The 18,580-nt window shown below is 34.3% G+C and overlaps 1 protein-coding gene across 4 annotated transcripts in view; it reads right to left on the minus strand.

The window, feature by feature from the left end:
* Window positions 1-18,580, minus strand: part of LOC105483203 (activating transcription factor 2) — a 90,520-nt gene that overhangs the window by 44,582 nt on the left and 27,358 nt on the right. For 3 of the 4 annotated variants that reach the window (XR_003018347.2, XM_011743907.3, XM_011743913.3), the window contains exons 3-5: window positions 16,673-16,747; window positions 9,882-9,951; window positions 1,152-1,248 (exon numbers count right to left, since the gene is read on the minus strand). Coding sequence is in view for 3 of the 4 variants with exons in the window: in XM_011743907.3 (XP_011742209.1) it covers window positions 1,152-1,248; window positions 9,882-9,951; window positions 16,673-16,704 (199 nt within the window). In the remaining variant the exon portion in view is untranslated. The remainder of the gene's footprint in view (window positions 1-1,151; window positions 1,249-9,881; window positions 9,952-16,672; window positions 16,748-18,580) is intronic. The other variant, XM_011743914.3, reaches the window with a different exon arrangement.

Consider the following 18,580-nt stretch of genomic DNA (forward strand, 5'->3'; position numbering starts at 1 on the left):
AAATACTCCAAAAAAAAAAAAAAAAAAAAAAAAAAGAGCATATCTCACTCTTCTCTGTTTTTTACTTATGGAACTTAGGATATGTTGGAAGTTCCCCTACATTTTTCCTACATATATTGTTTTTGATAAATTAACTTTCTGTTACCTTTAATTTCTTCATTACAAAAATTTCAATACTGAAAGTAGAGGGAAAACCACCAAATATTTGCTTTATTATCTATCCAAAACATTGCATAGAACAATTTGGGCTCTATAATGATGAATAATTTAAAAGTATTATAGTATTTGGGTATAATTCCAGACTTACATGATATATAACAAGCTTTACAAGAGAAAAGAAAAATCTAGAGTTAATTTGAATATTTATATGTAAATCTGTGATGACATAAAAGATCTGAAATGTATACAGTTTTGTTTTATCACAATACTTATAAAATATACCAAAAAATTAGCAAAATTATACATGACATGTATGTATATATACATAGATGTGTGTGTGTATATATTTCAATACCAAAAAAGAGCAGCTAATACAGCATAGAATGACAATCAACCAATGTATGAACTGGGTTTCTCTTTTCACATACAGTGAAAAATAATCATCTGCTTAGGTGATACTGTACGTTTCATAGTATCAACACACAAAAACTGCATTGACTGAATTTAGAGCCTCTTTACTGAGAATATTTTACTAATACAAATGTTTAGTCTGAAAAGAAATATAAACAACTCTAATGAACAAGTCTGCTCACTGTTCTTTCTCCAACAGGAGAAGCTTGGTCATTTTCTATCTTCACATAGCCTTGTAAGTCAGTTGTACAAGATAGCTAAAAGAAATGCTGACTAAATACCATGTTAGTTCAATTATTAGTTAAATGTAAAATTTGTAGATGGTATGAATGTTCCCAGAATTCTAATGAACTTTCACAAAATCGACATTGGAATCTAAATTTGAAAACTACACGAAAAAGTGAAATGAATGGTCAGAAGGAAACATGAAAATGTAATGGGTAAAATACATGTTGCCAACATTTACTATAATGAAGTCATTGGAATATCACCAGACTATATTATTTACAGAGAATACACAAAAATTGTGCACATTCCAGGTGAAATATGTATATAAGCTATTAATAAAAGCATATACTAACCAGCCACAATGACACTGTCATTACGTGCTGGACCAAATTTCAGTGTCATCTCATGTTTATGTTTATGGACAGCCAAATGATCCTCGTTGGTAAAACGCTGTGGCAAAAAGTTTTAAAATATAGTTAAGATTTTCAATTTGATCAAATAAGTAAAATGATTAGGAAATTCATTTCCACAACATGTAAAACCACCATTAACAGTGAAATAGCAGTTTTTAAACTATAAAAGAATCCGTTGTTAGTAGATAAGCATACTAGATTGCAAACAATCACAGAGAAACCCATTACTCAAGAATAAGCAATACTGACACACTGCTAGGTCACATAACTCATTTGAGAGCATTTAAAACTAAAATCGGAGGCAAAGAAACTTTACATAAATTTCATTTGGATACTAAAAATAGACCACCATTAATCTGTCCTATGATAGTAGAAACTATACTCCATGGTACAATGACTTTTCAAGCAAGTACTGTAGTATTAATATTTACCTAGACTTAAGGTTACTTACCACTTTTTAAAAGAGAATTTTCTTATAAAAGTATTACGCCTGGACAAAATTAAGAAATAAATCTGATTTTCATGTTACCACATAAAAAAGAATGCCTTTGTTTTAATCCAGCAAAGAAATAGCAACCAGTACAATAGCAAAGCAGCTCATTTTAAAATAAGAATTTTTAAAGTACCCAAAATAATTTTTTCATGAGAGTTCTTACATAAAAATGGAGCAAAATTATTTTTAAAACATTTTATTTTTAAAGTTATCCATCATATATTTTCCTACCTCTAACTTGGATAAGTTTTGCATGCCAAAGGTAACATTTATGATTATAACACAATAAATACACTGTTTATCTCTGATGTCTGAACATCAACCTTTTTGAAGATGCTCATTAAGCAATATTTATAACTGAAAATAGGGAGCTTTTTGTTATTTCAAAGCAGTAATTTTAAAACGCTAAGTTAACAGATCTCAATTCATTCTTTATAACCTTACAAGTGAGGATGTTAAAATATATATACTTGAACTTGGTTTGCCCAAACCATCAAAATGAATTCCATTTCTTGTGGTCTCCTTCCTCTACCCAATTCACTACATCCTTTCATGCAACTAATAATAGTAGCTTTAGGGTTACCTTAAACACAATGTAAAAGAATGAAACATTTTTAACATTTTAACATCTTTGGCCCAGCCTACTATCCCTCTGCCTGTAGAGATAAAAACCATCTCATATGTGCCCCAGTTATGTGTTGCACAATGCCTTGGTTATAGCACCTATCATATTTTCATATGTCTGTCCTTTTAAGTAGGCTGAGCTCCTACTGTGGTCCCCCAAACTTAACATACAGTAAGTGCTCAATAAATGCTAATTGAAAGAATGAATTCATTACAATAAAACAGGCGAATCTTAAAGATCAGTCTGAGGGGGTTAAAAAAGACCATAAACCACTGTTCATTAAGGTGAATTCAACTTCAGTTTAATCTGGCTACATTTTATCACTTAGTCTTTGGATTACTTCACACACCAACAGAAAACTACTATTTTATAACCTCTCTTCAGAACCTGCCTGTATTACCACTGAAGGAGAGTGTTCAGATGCAACACTTCCATTACTTGACTTACTCATTCACTCTTCAGACATTTACTGGGCACCAACCATAGGCACTAGGACCACAATCGAACTTTTCCCCACCCAGGTACTATCTTCCTATTACTTTATCATTATAAGAATCTCTCCCAATTTTGGGGAAATAAGAAACAGTGGTACTTTTGACAGACTGCTGAATAACACAGTTCTCAGAGAATGAACATATCTGCAGAGTGTATTGACATTAATATTTTACACTTTTTCTTTGTATTGCTGTTTTATATGTATGTGTCTTACATCCTACATTAAAAGCATCTGAAAGTAAGATTTACTTTATGTTCCAAAGAACCTCATAATGTGGCTTTTCCACTAAAGGCAATCATTAAACATTTGTGAATGAATGCATTTTGGTGCAGGTCCCAGATTTTAAAACTGCAAAGTCAACAAATTAATAGATAAGAAGTTGGAATGTTGTTGCCAAGGAATTTTATTCTACCAATTTTCTTTGCTTGGATTAGTTTGACCACAAATATTCAAATCAAAGAACTACATGTAGAATAAATAACACTGTGTTCGTACAAAACATATGAAATTCTAAGTTCAATCCTAAGTGAAAGGAAGTGGCCAGAAGGAACCTAACAAATATTTAGGATCATATGAATATAAAAGGGAGAATGCAACCAATATGTATTTATAAACTCTCATATAAGATCCACAGATCAAATTTGTCTAACTGCAATTTACAAAGGGATTACTGATCCTATAACAGTATTAATTATATACAGTGACAGCAACACCGCAAAGGTATTTGTCAAAATACAAAAACACTGCAAAGGACAAAATACACTGGCACTTGATACAGATGAATTTGACCTTGGTTATCTGAGAAAATTTATTATTTTTAACAAAAAACTTAAAAAGACAGTGTGAAAAAGCAATCTTGTGAAAAGGCACTCACCAGAAGTTTAATATGAAAGAAATGCATTATTTATTTATTTATAAGGTAGCTACAAGCTAAGATAAATTTTTTTTTTACAGAATCTATATGAATTGCCTTCCCAGTCAAATTAAAGTTTATTCTAAAAATAAGCTTTGTAAAAATATATATATTACTAGCAACACCAACATACTGAATTCATAAATTGTATTCCTCCAGGCATTTCAAAGCACAACCCCCATGCAAAACGCTGTAGATATACACAAAAACACAAGTATTTTGTTAAACAAGACTAAGACCTTGAGTATACAGCTCAATAAACAATGTAAAAAGTGAAAAAAAATTTTTTTTTCTTTGATAGGTCCCTAGCAGACAGCAATCTCTCTTAAAAGGTTAAAAAGAAAGGGTAACCTGTCAGATGGGAAGAAGGTAAATCAGTTGCTTCTACAATAATTTAAGTTTTGATATCTGGGAAATCTGTGTTACTAAGGCTTGACCACTCTCACCAGAATTAACTTCCTAAAAAATCGGACATTCTATAGTTAATACATACACTCATATCCATGATATATTATTATTCCTTTTAAATATATTAGATAGACACAAATAAGTTTTTAAGCCATTGGGCCAATAGCTTGTTTCACTACTTTTTTCACTAGTTTAAGGACTATTCAACAACAGCAGGAAGTTACACTGACATATTCATTGTCTCTCTCATGCACACACACACACTCTCACGCATACATCTCCATTGACGCTTTAGACTAAATATAAAATGAATCTTTATCTCCTTTAAAAAACAGCTTATAATGTGTAAACATTCTACCAAAGAAATACTTTTCAATGACAGGGACACCAAAAGCAAAGACACTACCAATTATATGGAAGACTAACAAAGACAAATGAATCTTTCACTAAATTACCTCACTGTCTCTTTTACTAAATGCCATGGAGCATCACTTTAAAACAAGTGAAATGAACAGGCATGTGGAATACCTAAGAGTAACTTAGGCATACAAGAAGATTTAATAGCAAGAGTCTACAGTTAAAAACTCTTTGTAATCATTTATAGAGGTCTCTCTCTGATACTGTATTATCACCAAAATAGATTTTAATGTGTAAAAATCTATTTGAAACCTTAAATTTAACTAGGACCATTGTGTTAAAGCTGAAACTCAAATTCAGAATAATGTCATTGCCTACTGGTGACAAAAAATAACAAGAAACTTAAAAAGACAGTGTGAAAAGGCAGTCACCATCAAAATGATGCTTCTAAAACCAATTCTTATTAAGTAGTTTCTAGGAAATACTATTTCAATCTAAAGAGAGACCACACCATTTCTGTTCTCAGCAAGATTTAATGAATGGATGAGTAGGCAGGTTCTATTTTGATCAGTAATACTTACAAAGAGATTATTTTAAGTATCTTAGGGTACAAACACAGCCCCCCCAATATAATACTCAGGATCAAATGGCTAATGTTTAAAAGAATCACTATTAGCGAGAATTCAATTAGTGAGAATAAAAAATTGATTTAGCTTTTAAAAAACAATTTGGCAAAATATATGAAGAAACTTAGAAATGTGTGTATACATTTAAATCCAGTAACACTAGTTCCAAAATGTATTTTAAGAAACTAAGTGGAGACATATACAAAGGGTTATGTAGAAGGATATTCATACAATGTTGCTTATAATACCAAAATTAAAAGTTCATAATAGTGGAATCAGTAAATCATGGGACCTGCTCTAGCAACAGTGACTTAAAGCCATGCTTTCAATTAATAGACAAAATGCTCATGATATGTATAATGTCATCCAAATACTAACAGAATACAAAACTGTGCAGTATGGTCCCAATTTTGTTTTAAAAATATATAGATCCCATCCTCTCCTAGCTACTTAAGGACCCCACTCCTGCAATGGTCCCATTTTCTGCATTGCCAAATATGCTGTGATATTCCCACCCTAAAATGCAAAACAAAGAAGATCCACCATCTTCAATCCTACATTGAAGCTACATATTCTCACTTTCCCTTTAGCTATACCTCCAAGAAAGAGCTGTCCTATAATGTCTCCATTTCTGGTTCTTCCCATTCTCTCTTTGACCTACTCCAATTACACTGTTGTTACTGCCCCTTCATTGAAAGCTACTTTTATCACAGTCTCTAAATTCAATAGTAAATACTGAATTCTCATCTTATCCTACTTAAGATATGACTACATTGTTTCTCTTACTTTGAAATATTTTTTCTAACTTTCAGGATTCAATTTTCCTCATTGGTTGCTGCTTCTTAATCTTCTGTGCTACATTCTCCTCCTTTTCCTGACTTTTAAACACTGGAGGTGCCCGAAAGCTTAGCTCTCACTCTTCTATCTATACTATTTTGATATAGAAGTAAAACTAAGCAAATATGGGAATTATGGATAAGACAAAATGAATTACAAACCTTGACAATGGAAAAAATAGTAATTATCAGACATTAGGAGATGGGAAAGTGGAGGCAGAAAGTATGAAATGTTAACTCCTTTAATAGTAGGAAACCTAAAAAAATAATTACCTAACTTCTTACTGTTTTTCACACACATAGTTAATGTTAGAGAGGTCTTTTAACAACAATTTCTTATGATACACATACACACACAAATTCTAATGTTCAGCAATCAGTTTTTCTTCTGTTTAACTGTAATGCTTTTATTTAAAATGGCATGTGTATTAGTAAGAAGTCAATCACAAAAACCATTCTAACTATTTTAAGCAGAAGAGAATCAGGAAAGGCCTTTTTTGGGTCTCTAAGAATGATACCTAGAATATGTCAAAACTAGTCTTCATCCAAAGGCTGGCCCTAGAAACACACTGCATTAGCTGTAATTCAGGGATTACAGAATCAAGTTGTCTGTTCACTCCAAGCCAGCAAAACGGATGATTTGAGTAATACCATCTCTCATTCCATTTAACTTGGTACCAAATCCAAAAAGTAAAGTGGGTCAGGCGCAGTGGCTCACACCTATAATCCCAGCATACTGGGAGGCCAAGGTGGGCATGTGGCTTGAGCCCAGGAGTTTGAGAACAGCCTGGACAACACTGGGAGACCCTGTATAAAAACAACAACAACAAAAAAACAACAACAACAAAAAAAACAAGCAAAAAATTAGTCAGGTGTGGTGGCGAGCACCTGTGGTCCCGGCTACTCTGGAGGCTGAGGTGGGAGGATCACCTGAGCCCAAGAGGTTGAGGCTTCAGTGTATTATGATCATGCTACCACACTCCAGCCCAGGTAACAGAGTGAGATCCTGTCTCGAGGAAAAAAAAAAAAAAAAAATTTAAGTAAATCTGATTTACCACAAAGAGTAAATTTCGTCGGTGAAACCTAAAATCATATGCAGAATTCTAGGTGCAAAGAGAATTGTAGTTTTTATCTCTCTTAACTTTACAGAAAAAAAAAATATCAAATATATCTCCAAAATAAATGTCAAATTAGTCTATTTCTCTCTGTGTCCACTGTTACCACCTAATCCAAACCACCATCATCTCTCACCTGGACTGCTGTCAGCCTCTTGTCTCCCTGTGACCACTCAGCAGTGGCTTTTCACTGCTCAGTGAATAAAACCCAAACACCTTATCATAGGATATGTCTTTTTTTCTATGTCCTCTGACCTCATCTCTTAACCTTCTCTCTGTTGATCATTATATGCTCCGGCCACAGTAGTTGTGTTTTTGTTCTTAAACACACCATACACATTCCTTCCCTAGGGCCTTTACATTTGCTGCTCCTTTAGTCTAGAAACATCCAAGCTGTGTGCTCCTGCATTTTCTTTGGGTCTTTGTTCAAATGTCACCTTAGCAGAGGCACATTCCCTGGTTAACCTATCTAAAATAGCATTAATCTTGATTAACTCCTATGTTTACCTGGCTATACATCATTAAATATCATGTAAATCAAAATTACAATGAGATACCACAACACCTTCACCAGAATGACTAAAACTTAAGAGACTAACCAAAACAATCTTGAAAAAGGAAGACTAAATTAGAGAATTTACCCTAACTGACTGGAACACTAACTGTAAAGCTACAGTAATCAAAATGGTGTGGTACTGGCATAAAAGTTGACAGAATGATGAACGGAACAGAATATAAATCCCAGAAAGACCCATACTTACACAATCATTTGATTTTCATTAAAGGAGTCAAAGCAGTTTAATGAGGAAAGAAAAATCTTTTCAGGAAATTATGCTGGGATATCTAAACTCATGTTTTTAAAAAGTTAGCTTCAACTGGCTGGGCACGGTGGCTCACGCCTGTAATCCTAGCACTTTGGGGGGCCGAGGCAGGGGCATCACCCAAGATCAGGAGTTCGAGACCAGCCTGACCAACATGAAGAAACTCCATCTCTACTAAAAATACAAAATTAGCCAGGCATGGTGGCACATGCCTGTAAACCAAGCTACTTGGGAGGCTGAGGCAGAAGAATCGCTTGAACCCAGGAGGCGGAGGTTGTGGTGAGCTGAGATCATGCCACTGCACTCCAGCCTGGGCAACAAGAGCGAAATTCCATCTCAAAAAAAAAAAAAAAAAAAAAAAAAGTTAGCTTCAACCCCTATCTCACACCATACACAAAAATTAATTCAAGATTAAAGAGAAATCTAAATGAAACAGAAAGCTTTTAGAGGAAAACAAAGGAGAATACCTTCATAACCTAAAGGCAAGCAAAAATTTATCAGACAAGTCACAGAAAGCAACAACCATAAGAGGAAAAATATTAACACATTAGGATTCATTAAAATTAGAAACATCTGTTCATCAAAAGATATTATTATGAAAATTAAGATGCAAACCACAGAAAAAGCAACCTCTGACACAGGACTGGTATCCAGGATATATAAAGAACTCCCGCAACTCAGTAATAAAAAGACAACCCAATTTTTTAAAATTAGCAAAAGATTTAAAAAGATACTTCACAAAATGTAAGGGATAGAAATGGTCAACAAACACATGAAAAAAGCAGCCTGGCAATTTCCTAAAAAGTCAAACATATATCTATCAGATAATCCCATCATTATACTCCCATGTATTCTTCCAAGAGAAACGAAAGCATGTGTCCATAAAAAGACTTGTACACAAGTATTCACATCAGCTTTATTAATAACTAAAAAACCCAATATCCATCAGTAGATGAACAGATAAGTTGTGAGATAATGAAATATTATATCTCAATGAAAAGGAATTAACTACTGGTAACATAACATGGAGAAATATTAAATTATGTGGAGTGAAAAAATGTACTGTATGATTCCATTCATATAAAATTCTGGAAAATGCAAACAAATCTACAGTACCAGAAGGTAGACCAGTAATTGATAAAGTTAGGTGGGATAAGAGGATTTATAAATAGGCATGAGGAAACTTTTGGGGTGATGTATATGTTCACTATCCTGATTGTGCTGATGGTTTTATGAGTATATATGTGTTAAAATTTATCAAATGGTACATTTTTAAGTATATACAGTTTATTGTAGGTCATTATATTTCAATTTAAAATATCAACTAAGAAAACAAATGAGAAGAAATAATGCTTACTTACAATTTATGGTCTGTATATTTAAGTACTTTGTAACTTCGCTACACATTACATTTATTTTTTAATTCTTCCTTAGTGTCTATAGTTATTTTAAGATAAGTATAATAGGAATAGATTAATAATTTAGTGGGTTGTTAAAAAAATATTACTTTCTGAAACTGCTGCCATATGCCCAATATTAAAGATGTTAGGCTTAACAACATTAATACATTAGTGATACTCTAAGAAGTAAATATCAGTTAATTTCATAAAAGTTTAGTAAGTAAAATAATTCTCATATAATATAGATCCGATTTCTAATTAGGCAGTTTATCAATAATTTTCAACCAATAATGGTCAAATTATACTTTTATATCTTGGACTTTTGGGTAGGGTTTCCACTTTTCCATTACAAGATACAATGTTCCCCCCCACTCCATATTAGATTATACTTTCTAAAACTCAGTTGCACTATTGAAGAAAAAGAAGAATTTCTTCCCAAAAGTTTTCTGGGTTTTTTTCATCCTAACTCCAAAATTTTATAGAATACTGTAAGAAAATGCTTTTAGTGATAACATATCATATCATCGATGTTTTAGTAAGTGGAAATATACAAAATAATTTAAAGTAATTTATGTATTACCTGGCCACATCCAGGCGCAGTGCATAGAAAGGGTTTGTCATCACTCATATTCCACAGGTCCTTGTATTGCCTATAATCAATCAGAAAACACTTTAGAGTACATATTTTAAAATAAAGAATAATTTAAAATATAAATCTCAAGATTTTTCATTAAGCTTATTTTCTATTTTAATGCAAAATAAAACACTTCTGACATTTTAATTCTATTTCGCTTGCTTATTATGAGAGTAGATAAAATATATGTAACATGTAGATTCTGCACTATAGGAAAAAGGGTAGGAACACTGCTCTGTCAGGCTAACTCTTTTCTGCTCAGCAATGTAAAAGTACTTACGGTGAAACGAACAAATTTCATTTATTCAACCAAATTAAATGAGCAAATACTATGCATTCTTCCAAGGATCATACTGTACTGTTATGAAAATAATGTGGCAAAATTTCTATATCCAGTCCTAAATTCTAGTGGAATATTTTTATCTATTGGCTAAACATTTCTACCTAAATATGCCACCAAAACATCAATATGTCTAAAACCAAACTCTTAAATCCCTTCTTAAATTTACACCTTTTCCTATATTGGAAGCACTATAGAAGACTCAGAGAAATTCAAAAATAGAAGAGAAACAGATCCCAGCCTCAGGGAATCTCTCCTTCCAGTAAAGGAGATAAGGTAGTAATTAATATAACAAAATCTGTATCTCTAACTCTGATCTCTTTCTAAATCCTAGATTTCCAACCTTTTATTAGTGGTATACTGAGTCCAAGTTCAAAAGTCTTGTCAATATTTTATGCTGTTTCCTTGTAATATATCAAAAATTTTCTCAAGGATTTGATATACCTCATTTTTAGGAAACCCATACTGGTTCACAGTAGTCGCTGCTTCATGTTTAAAGCATGTACGCAATGATCACTGAGAATAGAAATGGTTTCCAGGAAGTCACCATTATTAATCTCATACACAAAATTTGTGAAATGTGTGAACAAAATTTTTATTGCTTTATCCAAAATGTTTATTGCTATAATTGTCAAATAGCCTATGGACAACGTGATACCACACTGGTGGGTGCAAGGATGACACTTGGGGAAACACTGTCTAGACTTCTGGCTTCTAGTCTAACACATAAAGAACTTGAAAGTCATCATTCCTACCCTCATAACGAGAAATAAGCTAAACCAACAGAAAATCATCAACTCTTCTTATATCCATCAGAGAAATGAGGTCAAAGGGCAAACTGCTGCCCTGAAAAATTGAGACTGAGGCAGATACTGAGAATCACAGTTTACTAGTAGCAAATGCCTGCTGCTGGTGCCAGTACCAGGCAGAGACAAAAAGCAGAGACAAGCCATTTTCTTGTATCCTGTAAAATTTTTGACCTACACAATCTGTGAGCATTATAAGCTATTTTACAACTAAATTTGGAACATCTCCTCATGATATCTGTGATATATCTAAAAAACATATTATCCTTCTAATGCTTCTTAAATGTTTACAAACTAAGGAATACTGGTATATAAATTTTTAAGTAAGAGCAAAGTATTCTAACAAGATTGGTTGTAATGACCACTAGTAAAACTTACTAAATAATAAGTGGGCACAGTATGGCCCTGAAGTTCTCAAACAGGATACTCTACACTCTTAAAAATTTAGGTTCCCAAAGAACATTTTTGTTTATGTACTATCAACACTGACCACATCAGAAATTACAACCGAGAAATTCTAAAAATATTAATTTATGAATCTATTTAAAAATAACAACTCATTGTATGTTAACACATTTTTAAAAACAATATATTTTCAAAACAAAAAATTCAGTGAGAAAGGCATTATTTCCCATTTTTTGCAAATCTTTAACATCTGGCTCAACACAGTAATACAGCTGAATTCTCATATGTGCTTCTGGTATTCCACCTGTTGTGATATCACCATGTATCCTCTAGAAAATGGCATCAAATCCTTGTGAGATAATGAGAATTTTAAAAAGGTAAATATTTTAGTATTATTATAAAAATGTTTTTAACTTCACAGACCCCTCTCACATTATGAGAATTCCTGGTACAGGCATACCTCATTTTATTGTGCTTAGCTTTACTGCACTGTGCAGATGCTAGTCTTAAAAATACACTTAAATCTCAGGGAGAAAGCAGATGCTGCAGATTTTTTCAGATACTCCTTATCAGATTAAGAAAGCTTCCTCCAATTTCTAGTTTCCTGAGAGTTTTAATGATGAGTAGACATTGAGTTTTATCAAATGCTTTTTCTGCATCTATTCAGATACTATTTTTTTCCTCTTATTGTTTTAATGTGGTATATCACACTGAATGTTTAATTGACAAACCAACCAGAATTTCTTAAATAAATCCTCCCTTTTGCTAGTATTTTAAGATGTTTACATCTATGGCGTGAAAAATAACCTTGCCAGGTATCTAGGTTGCAGTGGCTTTATAAGAAGAGTTGGGTCATGTTAATTCTTTTCTACTCTCTAGAAAAATCTGCATAAGATAGGTACTAATTCTTCCTTAAATGTTGGAATAATTCACCAGTGAAGCTATCTGAGCCAGGAGCGTTCTCTTCTGGGTGGTTTTAAATAATGAATTCAGTATCTTTAAATAGATATAAACCAAAATTATTGTATCAGTTTTGTTCGTCAGCCAGGCGCAGTGGCTCATGCCTGTAATCCCAGCACTCTGACAGGCTGAGGCAGGTGGATTACTTAAGGTCAGAAGTTTGAGGCAAGCCTAGCCAACATGGCAAAACCCTGTCTCCACTAAAAATTCAAAAATTAGCTGGGTGTGGTGGCACGCACCTGTAGTCCCAGCTACTTGGGATAGGCTGAGGCATGAGAATCACTTGAACTTGGGGAGGTGGAAGTTGCAGTGAGCTGAGAGTGCACCACTGCACTCCAGCTGGGGCAAGAGTGAGACTCTATCTTAAAAACAAACAAACAAACAAAAATTCCCGGTAGCTTTTATGTATGTGTGGAAATAAAAAAATTTAACAAAATGCAAAAGACAATGAATAAACAAGGCAGTCATGAAGAATCGTAACTAAGCTAGAGGACTTTTATTATCAGATATCATGACCCATTATAAAATTACAGTAATTAAGATACTGTGATATCAGTCCAATGATAAACATATAAAGAAATGGAAAAGAAAGGAGTACAGAAATGGAACCACACATAAGGTTACATGATTTGTACAAATGCTCAACTGCAGTTAAGTGGGAAAAAGATGGTCTTTTCAATAATTGGTTCTAGAAATTTTATATAGCAAGAGTACTTGACTCAACCAATAATAATTATGTAATATTCCCCTGACAACAGCAGTTTATCAGTGCTTTAGATCAATGTTTCCCAAAGCATGGTAGCTATTATAGAAAAAAGATATTTAGCCAAATAAATTTGGGAAATGTTGAATGTGTAGGCTTCATTTTACAGGACTTTTCAGAGCCTTAATGTTATGTCAATTAAGGATTCAAAACTAAAAAATGCCCCATGAATTCTATCTCACATTATACTAAAAATTAAGTCACAGCAGATCATAGGCCTAAAAGTGAAAGGCAAAGCGTAAGTTTCTAGAAGAAAAATAGGAAAGAATCTTTGGAGTAGGCAAAGGTTAAACAGGACACAAAAGGTCCACAAAAGAAAAGATTGATCAAACAGATTTTACTCTACATAGTGCATTTCATTCTATTTAAATTATACCTCAATAAAAGGAAAAAAAGAAGCAAATAGTGTATCTAACCTAATACTAGGAAAAAGACAAAAATTATACAGGTAACTACATCCGGATACAGTGTGTTCCAGGAAACCTTACAGAAGCTTTGAGAAGGACACATAGTATAAAAAATAATTAAAAATCAAAGAATATGTACAGTCACCCCTCTGTATCCATGAGTTTTGCATCCATGGATTCAATCAATCTTGGACCAAAAATATGTGGGAAAAAACTGCATCTGTACTAAACATGTACAGACTTTTTTTCCTGTCGTTATTACCTAAACAATATAGTATAACAACTATTCACATAGCATATGCATTGTATTAGGTATAAAGTAACCTAGAGATGATTTAAAGTATACAGGAGGAGGTGCATAGGTGATATGCAAATACTACACCATTTTATATAAGAAACTGGAGCATCCTCAGGTTTTGGTATCTTCAGGAGGTCCTGGATTCAATCACCCACAGATATTGAGGAACAACTGTATACCTAAAAAAATGAGTGATTATCACAGGACTCTAAGTAGAGGTGGAGTAAGAGATTGAAAGAAAGCCTGGCACACAGCAAACCAGTAAGGACTTGTCACGCAACCCAACAACTAAGAAAATGCCCTCATCTGAAAACTGGTAAAAAAAAAAAAAAAAAAGATCAGTGTGTTTAATCTGTCTTTTGTGCATAAAATGTATTTCCAGTAACCAAAGAGTTGATGAAGGAAAAGTCCTTTATAGAATTTCAACAAGTGCAGAAGAATAAAACAATTAGAAAATTGCCACTTTAGCTGGGTGCAGTGGCTCATGACTATAATCCCAGCACTTTGGGAGGCTGAGGTGGGAGGATGGCTTGAGCCCAGGAGTTCAAGACTAGCTTGGGAAAGACGGCGTGACCCCATCTCTACAAATAATTTAAAACAGTCACTCATGGCAGCATCATGGCGGTGCATGTCTGTAGTCCCAACTACTCTGGAGGCTGAGGCAGGAGGATCTCTTGAGCCCAGGAAGTCCAGGCTGCAGTAACCTGTGATTGTGCCACTGCAGTCCAGCCTGGGTGACAGAACAAGACCCCGTCTTTTTTTTTTTTTTTTTTTTTTAAAAAGAGACCATCCTGGCTAACACTTTCAAAACCCCGTCTCTACTAAAAATACAAAAAATTAGCCGGGCATGGTGGCAGGCACCTGTAGTCCCAGCTACTAGGGAGGCTGAGGCAGAATGGCGTGAACCCGGAAGGCGGAGCTTGCAGTGAGCCGAGAGCGCGTCACTGCACTCCAGTCAAAACGAAAACAAAAGCACTGCCCATTTGGTTGCAAAGGCAGAGCTGTCAAGTTCTCATAATCAAATCTCAGTCCAAATCCCTGTGACCCCCTTCTCAACAACAACAAAAAAAATAGCACGGCATGGTGGCACCTGCCTGTGGTCCCAGTTACTGAGGAAGGAGGATCCCTTGAACCCAAGAGGTCAAGATTGCAGTAATCAGTGGCAAGAGAGAGATCCTGTCTCCAAAACAAAAACAAAAACAAAAACAAACTCGAAAGAAGAAAGAATGAATAAGGAGAGGGAGGAGGAAGAGAAGCAACAGGAAGAGGAGGAGGCTAGGAGGAGGGAGGGGGAAGGAAGAAAGAGGAAGGGAGAGAGAAGAGAGGAAGGAAGGCGGGAGAGAGGAGAGAGGGAGGAAAGAAGAGGGAGGGAGGGAGAAGAGGGAGGAAAGAAGAAGGGAGGGAGGAAGAAGGGAGGAAGGAGAGGGAATAAGGAAGAAGGGAGGGAGAAGAAGGGGAGGAGGAGGAAGAAGTGGAAGAGGAAGACCACCACCACTTTAATCCCTAATGAAATAATGGACCTGGGCAACTATCATCAATGTCTGATTTTTAAAACCATTAGGAGAAAAGGTGATAGGAACTTCACAATGGTTGGACCAGGCTGACAGCATCTGAATTCAGATTAGTCTTAAATTAACACCAAAGGTTGTTAAGGGTGGGGGCAGGGAATGTCAAAAGTCAAAAGTGAATCTAATCAAGCCTCCCTAGCTCCAATTACAAGGAAATTCAGGAGACAGAAAAAGAAGTTAAACACTACCACCACGAGGTAATCATCCAAATCCAATACAGATATTTTCAACTTACGATGGGTTTATTGGGACATAACCCCATCACGAATTGAGCAGTATAGTGACTGTATTACTTTCCCACCATGGTAAAGTCAAAAAACCCTAAGATGAATCACTATAAGTTAGAACAAATGACCTGGTCTCTTCAACAAGTAAATGTCATGGAGATAAAAAGAAGAGCAAAGGAAGAGGGTTACTGTTTTCCATTAGAAGAAATTTAATAAACATACAACCAAATTAAGGATCCTGATTTGAACAAAACAACTGCAAAAAGACATCTCTGAGTCAGGATTACTTTCCTACTTTTAAATTTCAATTTAAAAGTTCTCAATTAATTATCCCTTCCATCAACTTGTTTTCTTTCTAGAAATTATATATAGCAAACATATTTGACTCAACTAATAATTCTGTAACACTGTTTCTTTTTCAAATAGTAGCTTTTTCAAATAGTTAAACCTTCATAGCAGTGCTCCCCAAAACATTTCAACGGGGATGTCAATAAACATCACAGAAAAAAAGGTGTGGCCAAACAAATCTGGGAAATGCTGAAATATACTTTTTCTTTCTTTCTTTCCTTCTTTTTTTTTTTTTGGAGGACTCTTCAGAGTCTTTAATATGCTAATTTAAAATGACTAGGGGAGCACCCAGAGTATGGCATTTTTGCCATAGCTATTTGCTATTTGAACACTTTTTCACAGAACATTCCATGGGACTGATAGAACTCCTTTTAGAGGAAATCAAAACCTTAAAATATGTTTATGTCTGTCACAGCTAAGTGTATTTAGATGCTTTTAATCTGATTATTTAAAAACACAATAGGAGTATCAGCTAAACTACATACTAAATAAGTGACTTGTTTTCTATGGAAAAAAAACCCACCACAAATACTTATCTAACAGAAACAACCTATAAAGATTTTTATAACCCAAAATGTAAAAAATGGCTAAAAATACCAAACATTGCACACATACCTGGCAGAATTCACATGTAACTTGAATTTCATAAGTTGAATAACTTATCACATTCTTTTTCTCATGGCAAGAATACTGAAAAACAAAGTGGTTTCACACTGTTAAAAATAGTTCCGAAACACTTCTTGAAACACAGTAGAAAATAAAGTGCTCAAATTACTCTCTGTAACACTACTGTCACCCCAAAACTAGTCACTATTAAGAATTTTTATAATAGAGTAGTGCTCTTGAAATATCAACACACCTACACAAATATCCTAAACATAGGTATTAATATATCCAACTCCACCAAAGGGAGTAAAAGAGGAAGAAACATTTAATTCAGTCCTTAGGGCTGTGGTTGAAGGGCAGCCATTAAGAGAGTAAAAAAATCCTTACTTTGAACACTGATGAGAATGATGCAACCTAGTAATTCCATATTTCTCTTCAGAAAGCTTTTAATTTTAAAAAATGTACTTACTGGTATTCAGCTTCTCAGCCTAATTCATCAAAATATATCTGTCCTACAATGTAGTTGATCTATATAAACAGCTCCCATTTGTATCAGCTTAAGGACAAGTACAGTATACTGAAACTACTCAGGTTAATGACCCATTTTTAAAACTCCACCAATGGCTTCACCTTATAGTCACTGAAACCTCATCCAGTGGTAAATAAGAGTAACTATGTGGTTATTCAAATAAGCTAATGGTGCATGGAGGAAATTTGCATTTTTCATAATTCTGTTCATAAATGAAGTTTCAAAAATGTCATGCTCAGAAAAATTTGGTAATTCTTGTGGGGAAATGTGTAACTAGCCAAAGTTCAGTGTCCTGGAGTAAAGGTCGATCTGGTATAGGAAATAAGAAGAAGAGAGCAAGTTTCTTCCCTTGTCCTATGCAAAATTTTTATCTAAGAGGGTTCCATTTCTTCATTCACATTCAACTTTACCACGCTGTCTGCGAGGAGAGGAAAAAGAACACTAGAAAAATCCAAAGAAATTTATAGTAGCCATGCTTCCGTCATTACAAGTAGAATATGAGCTTCATGAGGGCAAGGAACTTATCTTTGGGTTAACACCTACAGCAGCGCCTAGCTCAGTTTAGTACAAGGAATATTTAAACATCAACTATACACAGACACAAAGATGAAGAAAATTCTCCTTGCATTTGATAAACTTTCAGTCTAGAAGAAAAAGGAATATGGAAGTACAATGCCAATTAATTTGGTAGGAATAAGAGTTAAAAATACTATGACAGTAGAGAGGAAGTGGAAGGATCAATCTGATAGTTGTAGAAAAACTTTCAGAGGGAGTTAGCCCTTGGTACCCTTCTCCTTAATCTTTTCTACTCTCCACTATACTATTCCCCTCCTCTACAAAACAAGTTTCTTACCTACACAGCAGCCTATTTCTTAGCCAACAAATAAAAACTCCATTCCCTTATTACCATTTTCTAATACTTAGCTAAGAGAGCTATAAATATTAACAGTTCAAGCACCCTGAGACAGAAACGATAACAATTCTGGGAGGCTTAAATGCTATCTCTTTGTTAATCTAACTGAATCTAAAGTCTATAAATCCAGGCTTATCTCCCTTTTACTGCAGGGTTGCAAATATGCTCATAACAGAAGCCTGGAAGGGAGGTTTTGTTGAGCTATAGATTGTTGGAGAAGTCAATGACTGCACATAGAGAATTGTTAATATATCATATTACTCTCTGGCAAGTATCTACAATCTATACTGGTAGGACAATCAACTGTCATGAAAAGCACCCAGGAAAGTTCTAGGCAAAATTTTTTAGAAATCGGCTTCTTTGATTTCTCCTAACTCTTCTTCTAACATTTATCTTCCTTGCTCCTGAGTTTCCATTTGGTACTTGGCATGAGTACTTCCTGCTAGATGCTGGGGATGTACTGGTAAATCAAGAT

The sequence above is a fragment of the Macaca nemestrina genome, chromosome 11, assembly GCF_043159975.1.
Source record: "Macaca nemestrina isolate mMacNem1 chromosome 11, mMacNem.hap1, whole genome shotgun sequence".
Lineage (NCBI taxonomy): Eukaryota > Metazoa > Chordata > Mammalia > Primates > Cercopithecidae > Macaca > Macaca nemestrina.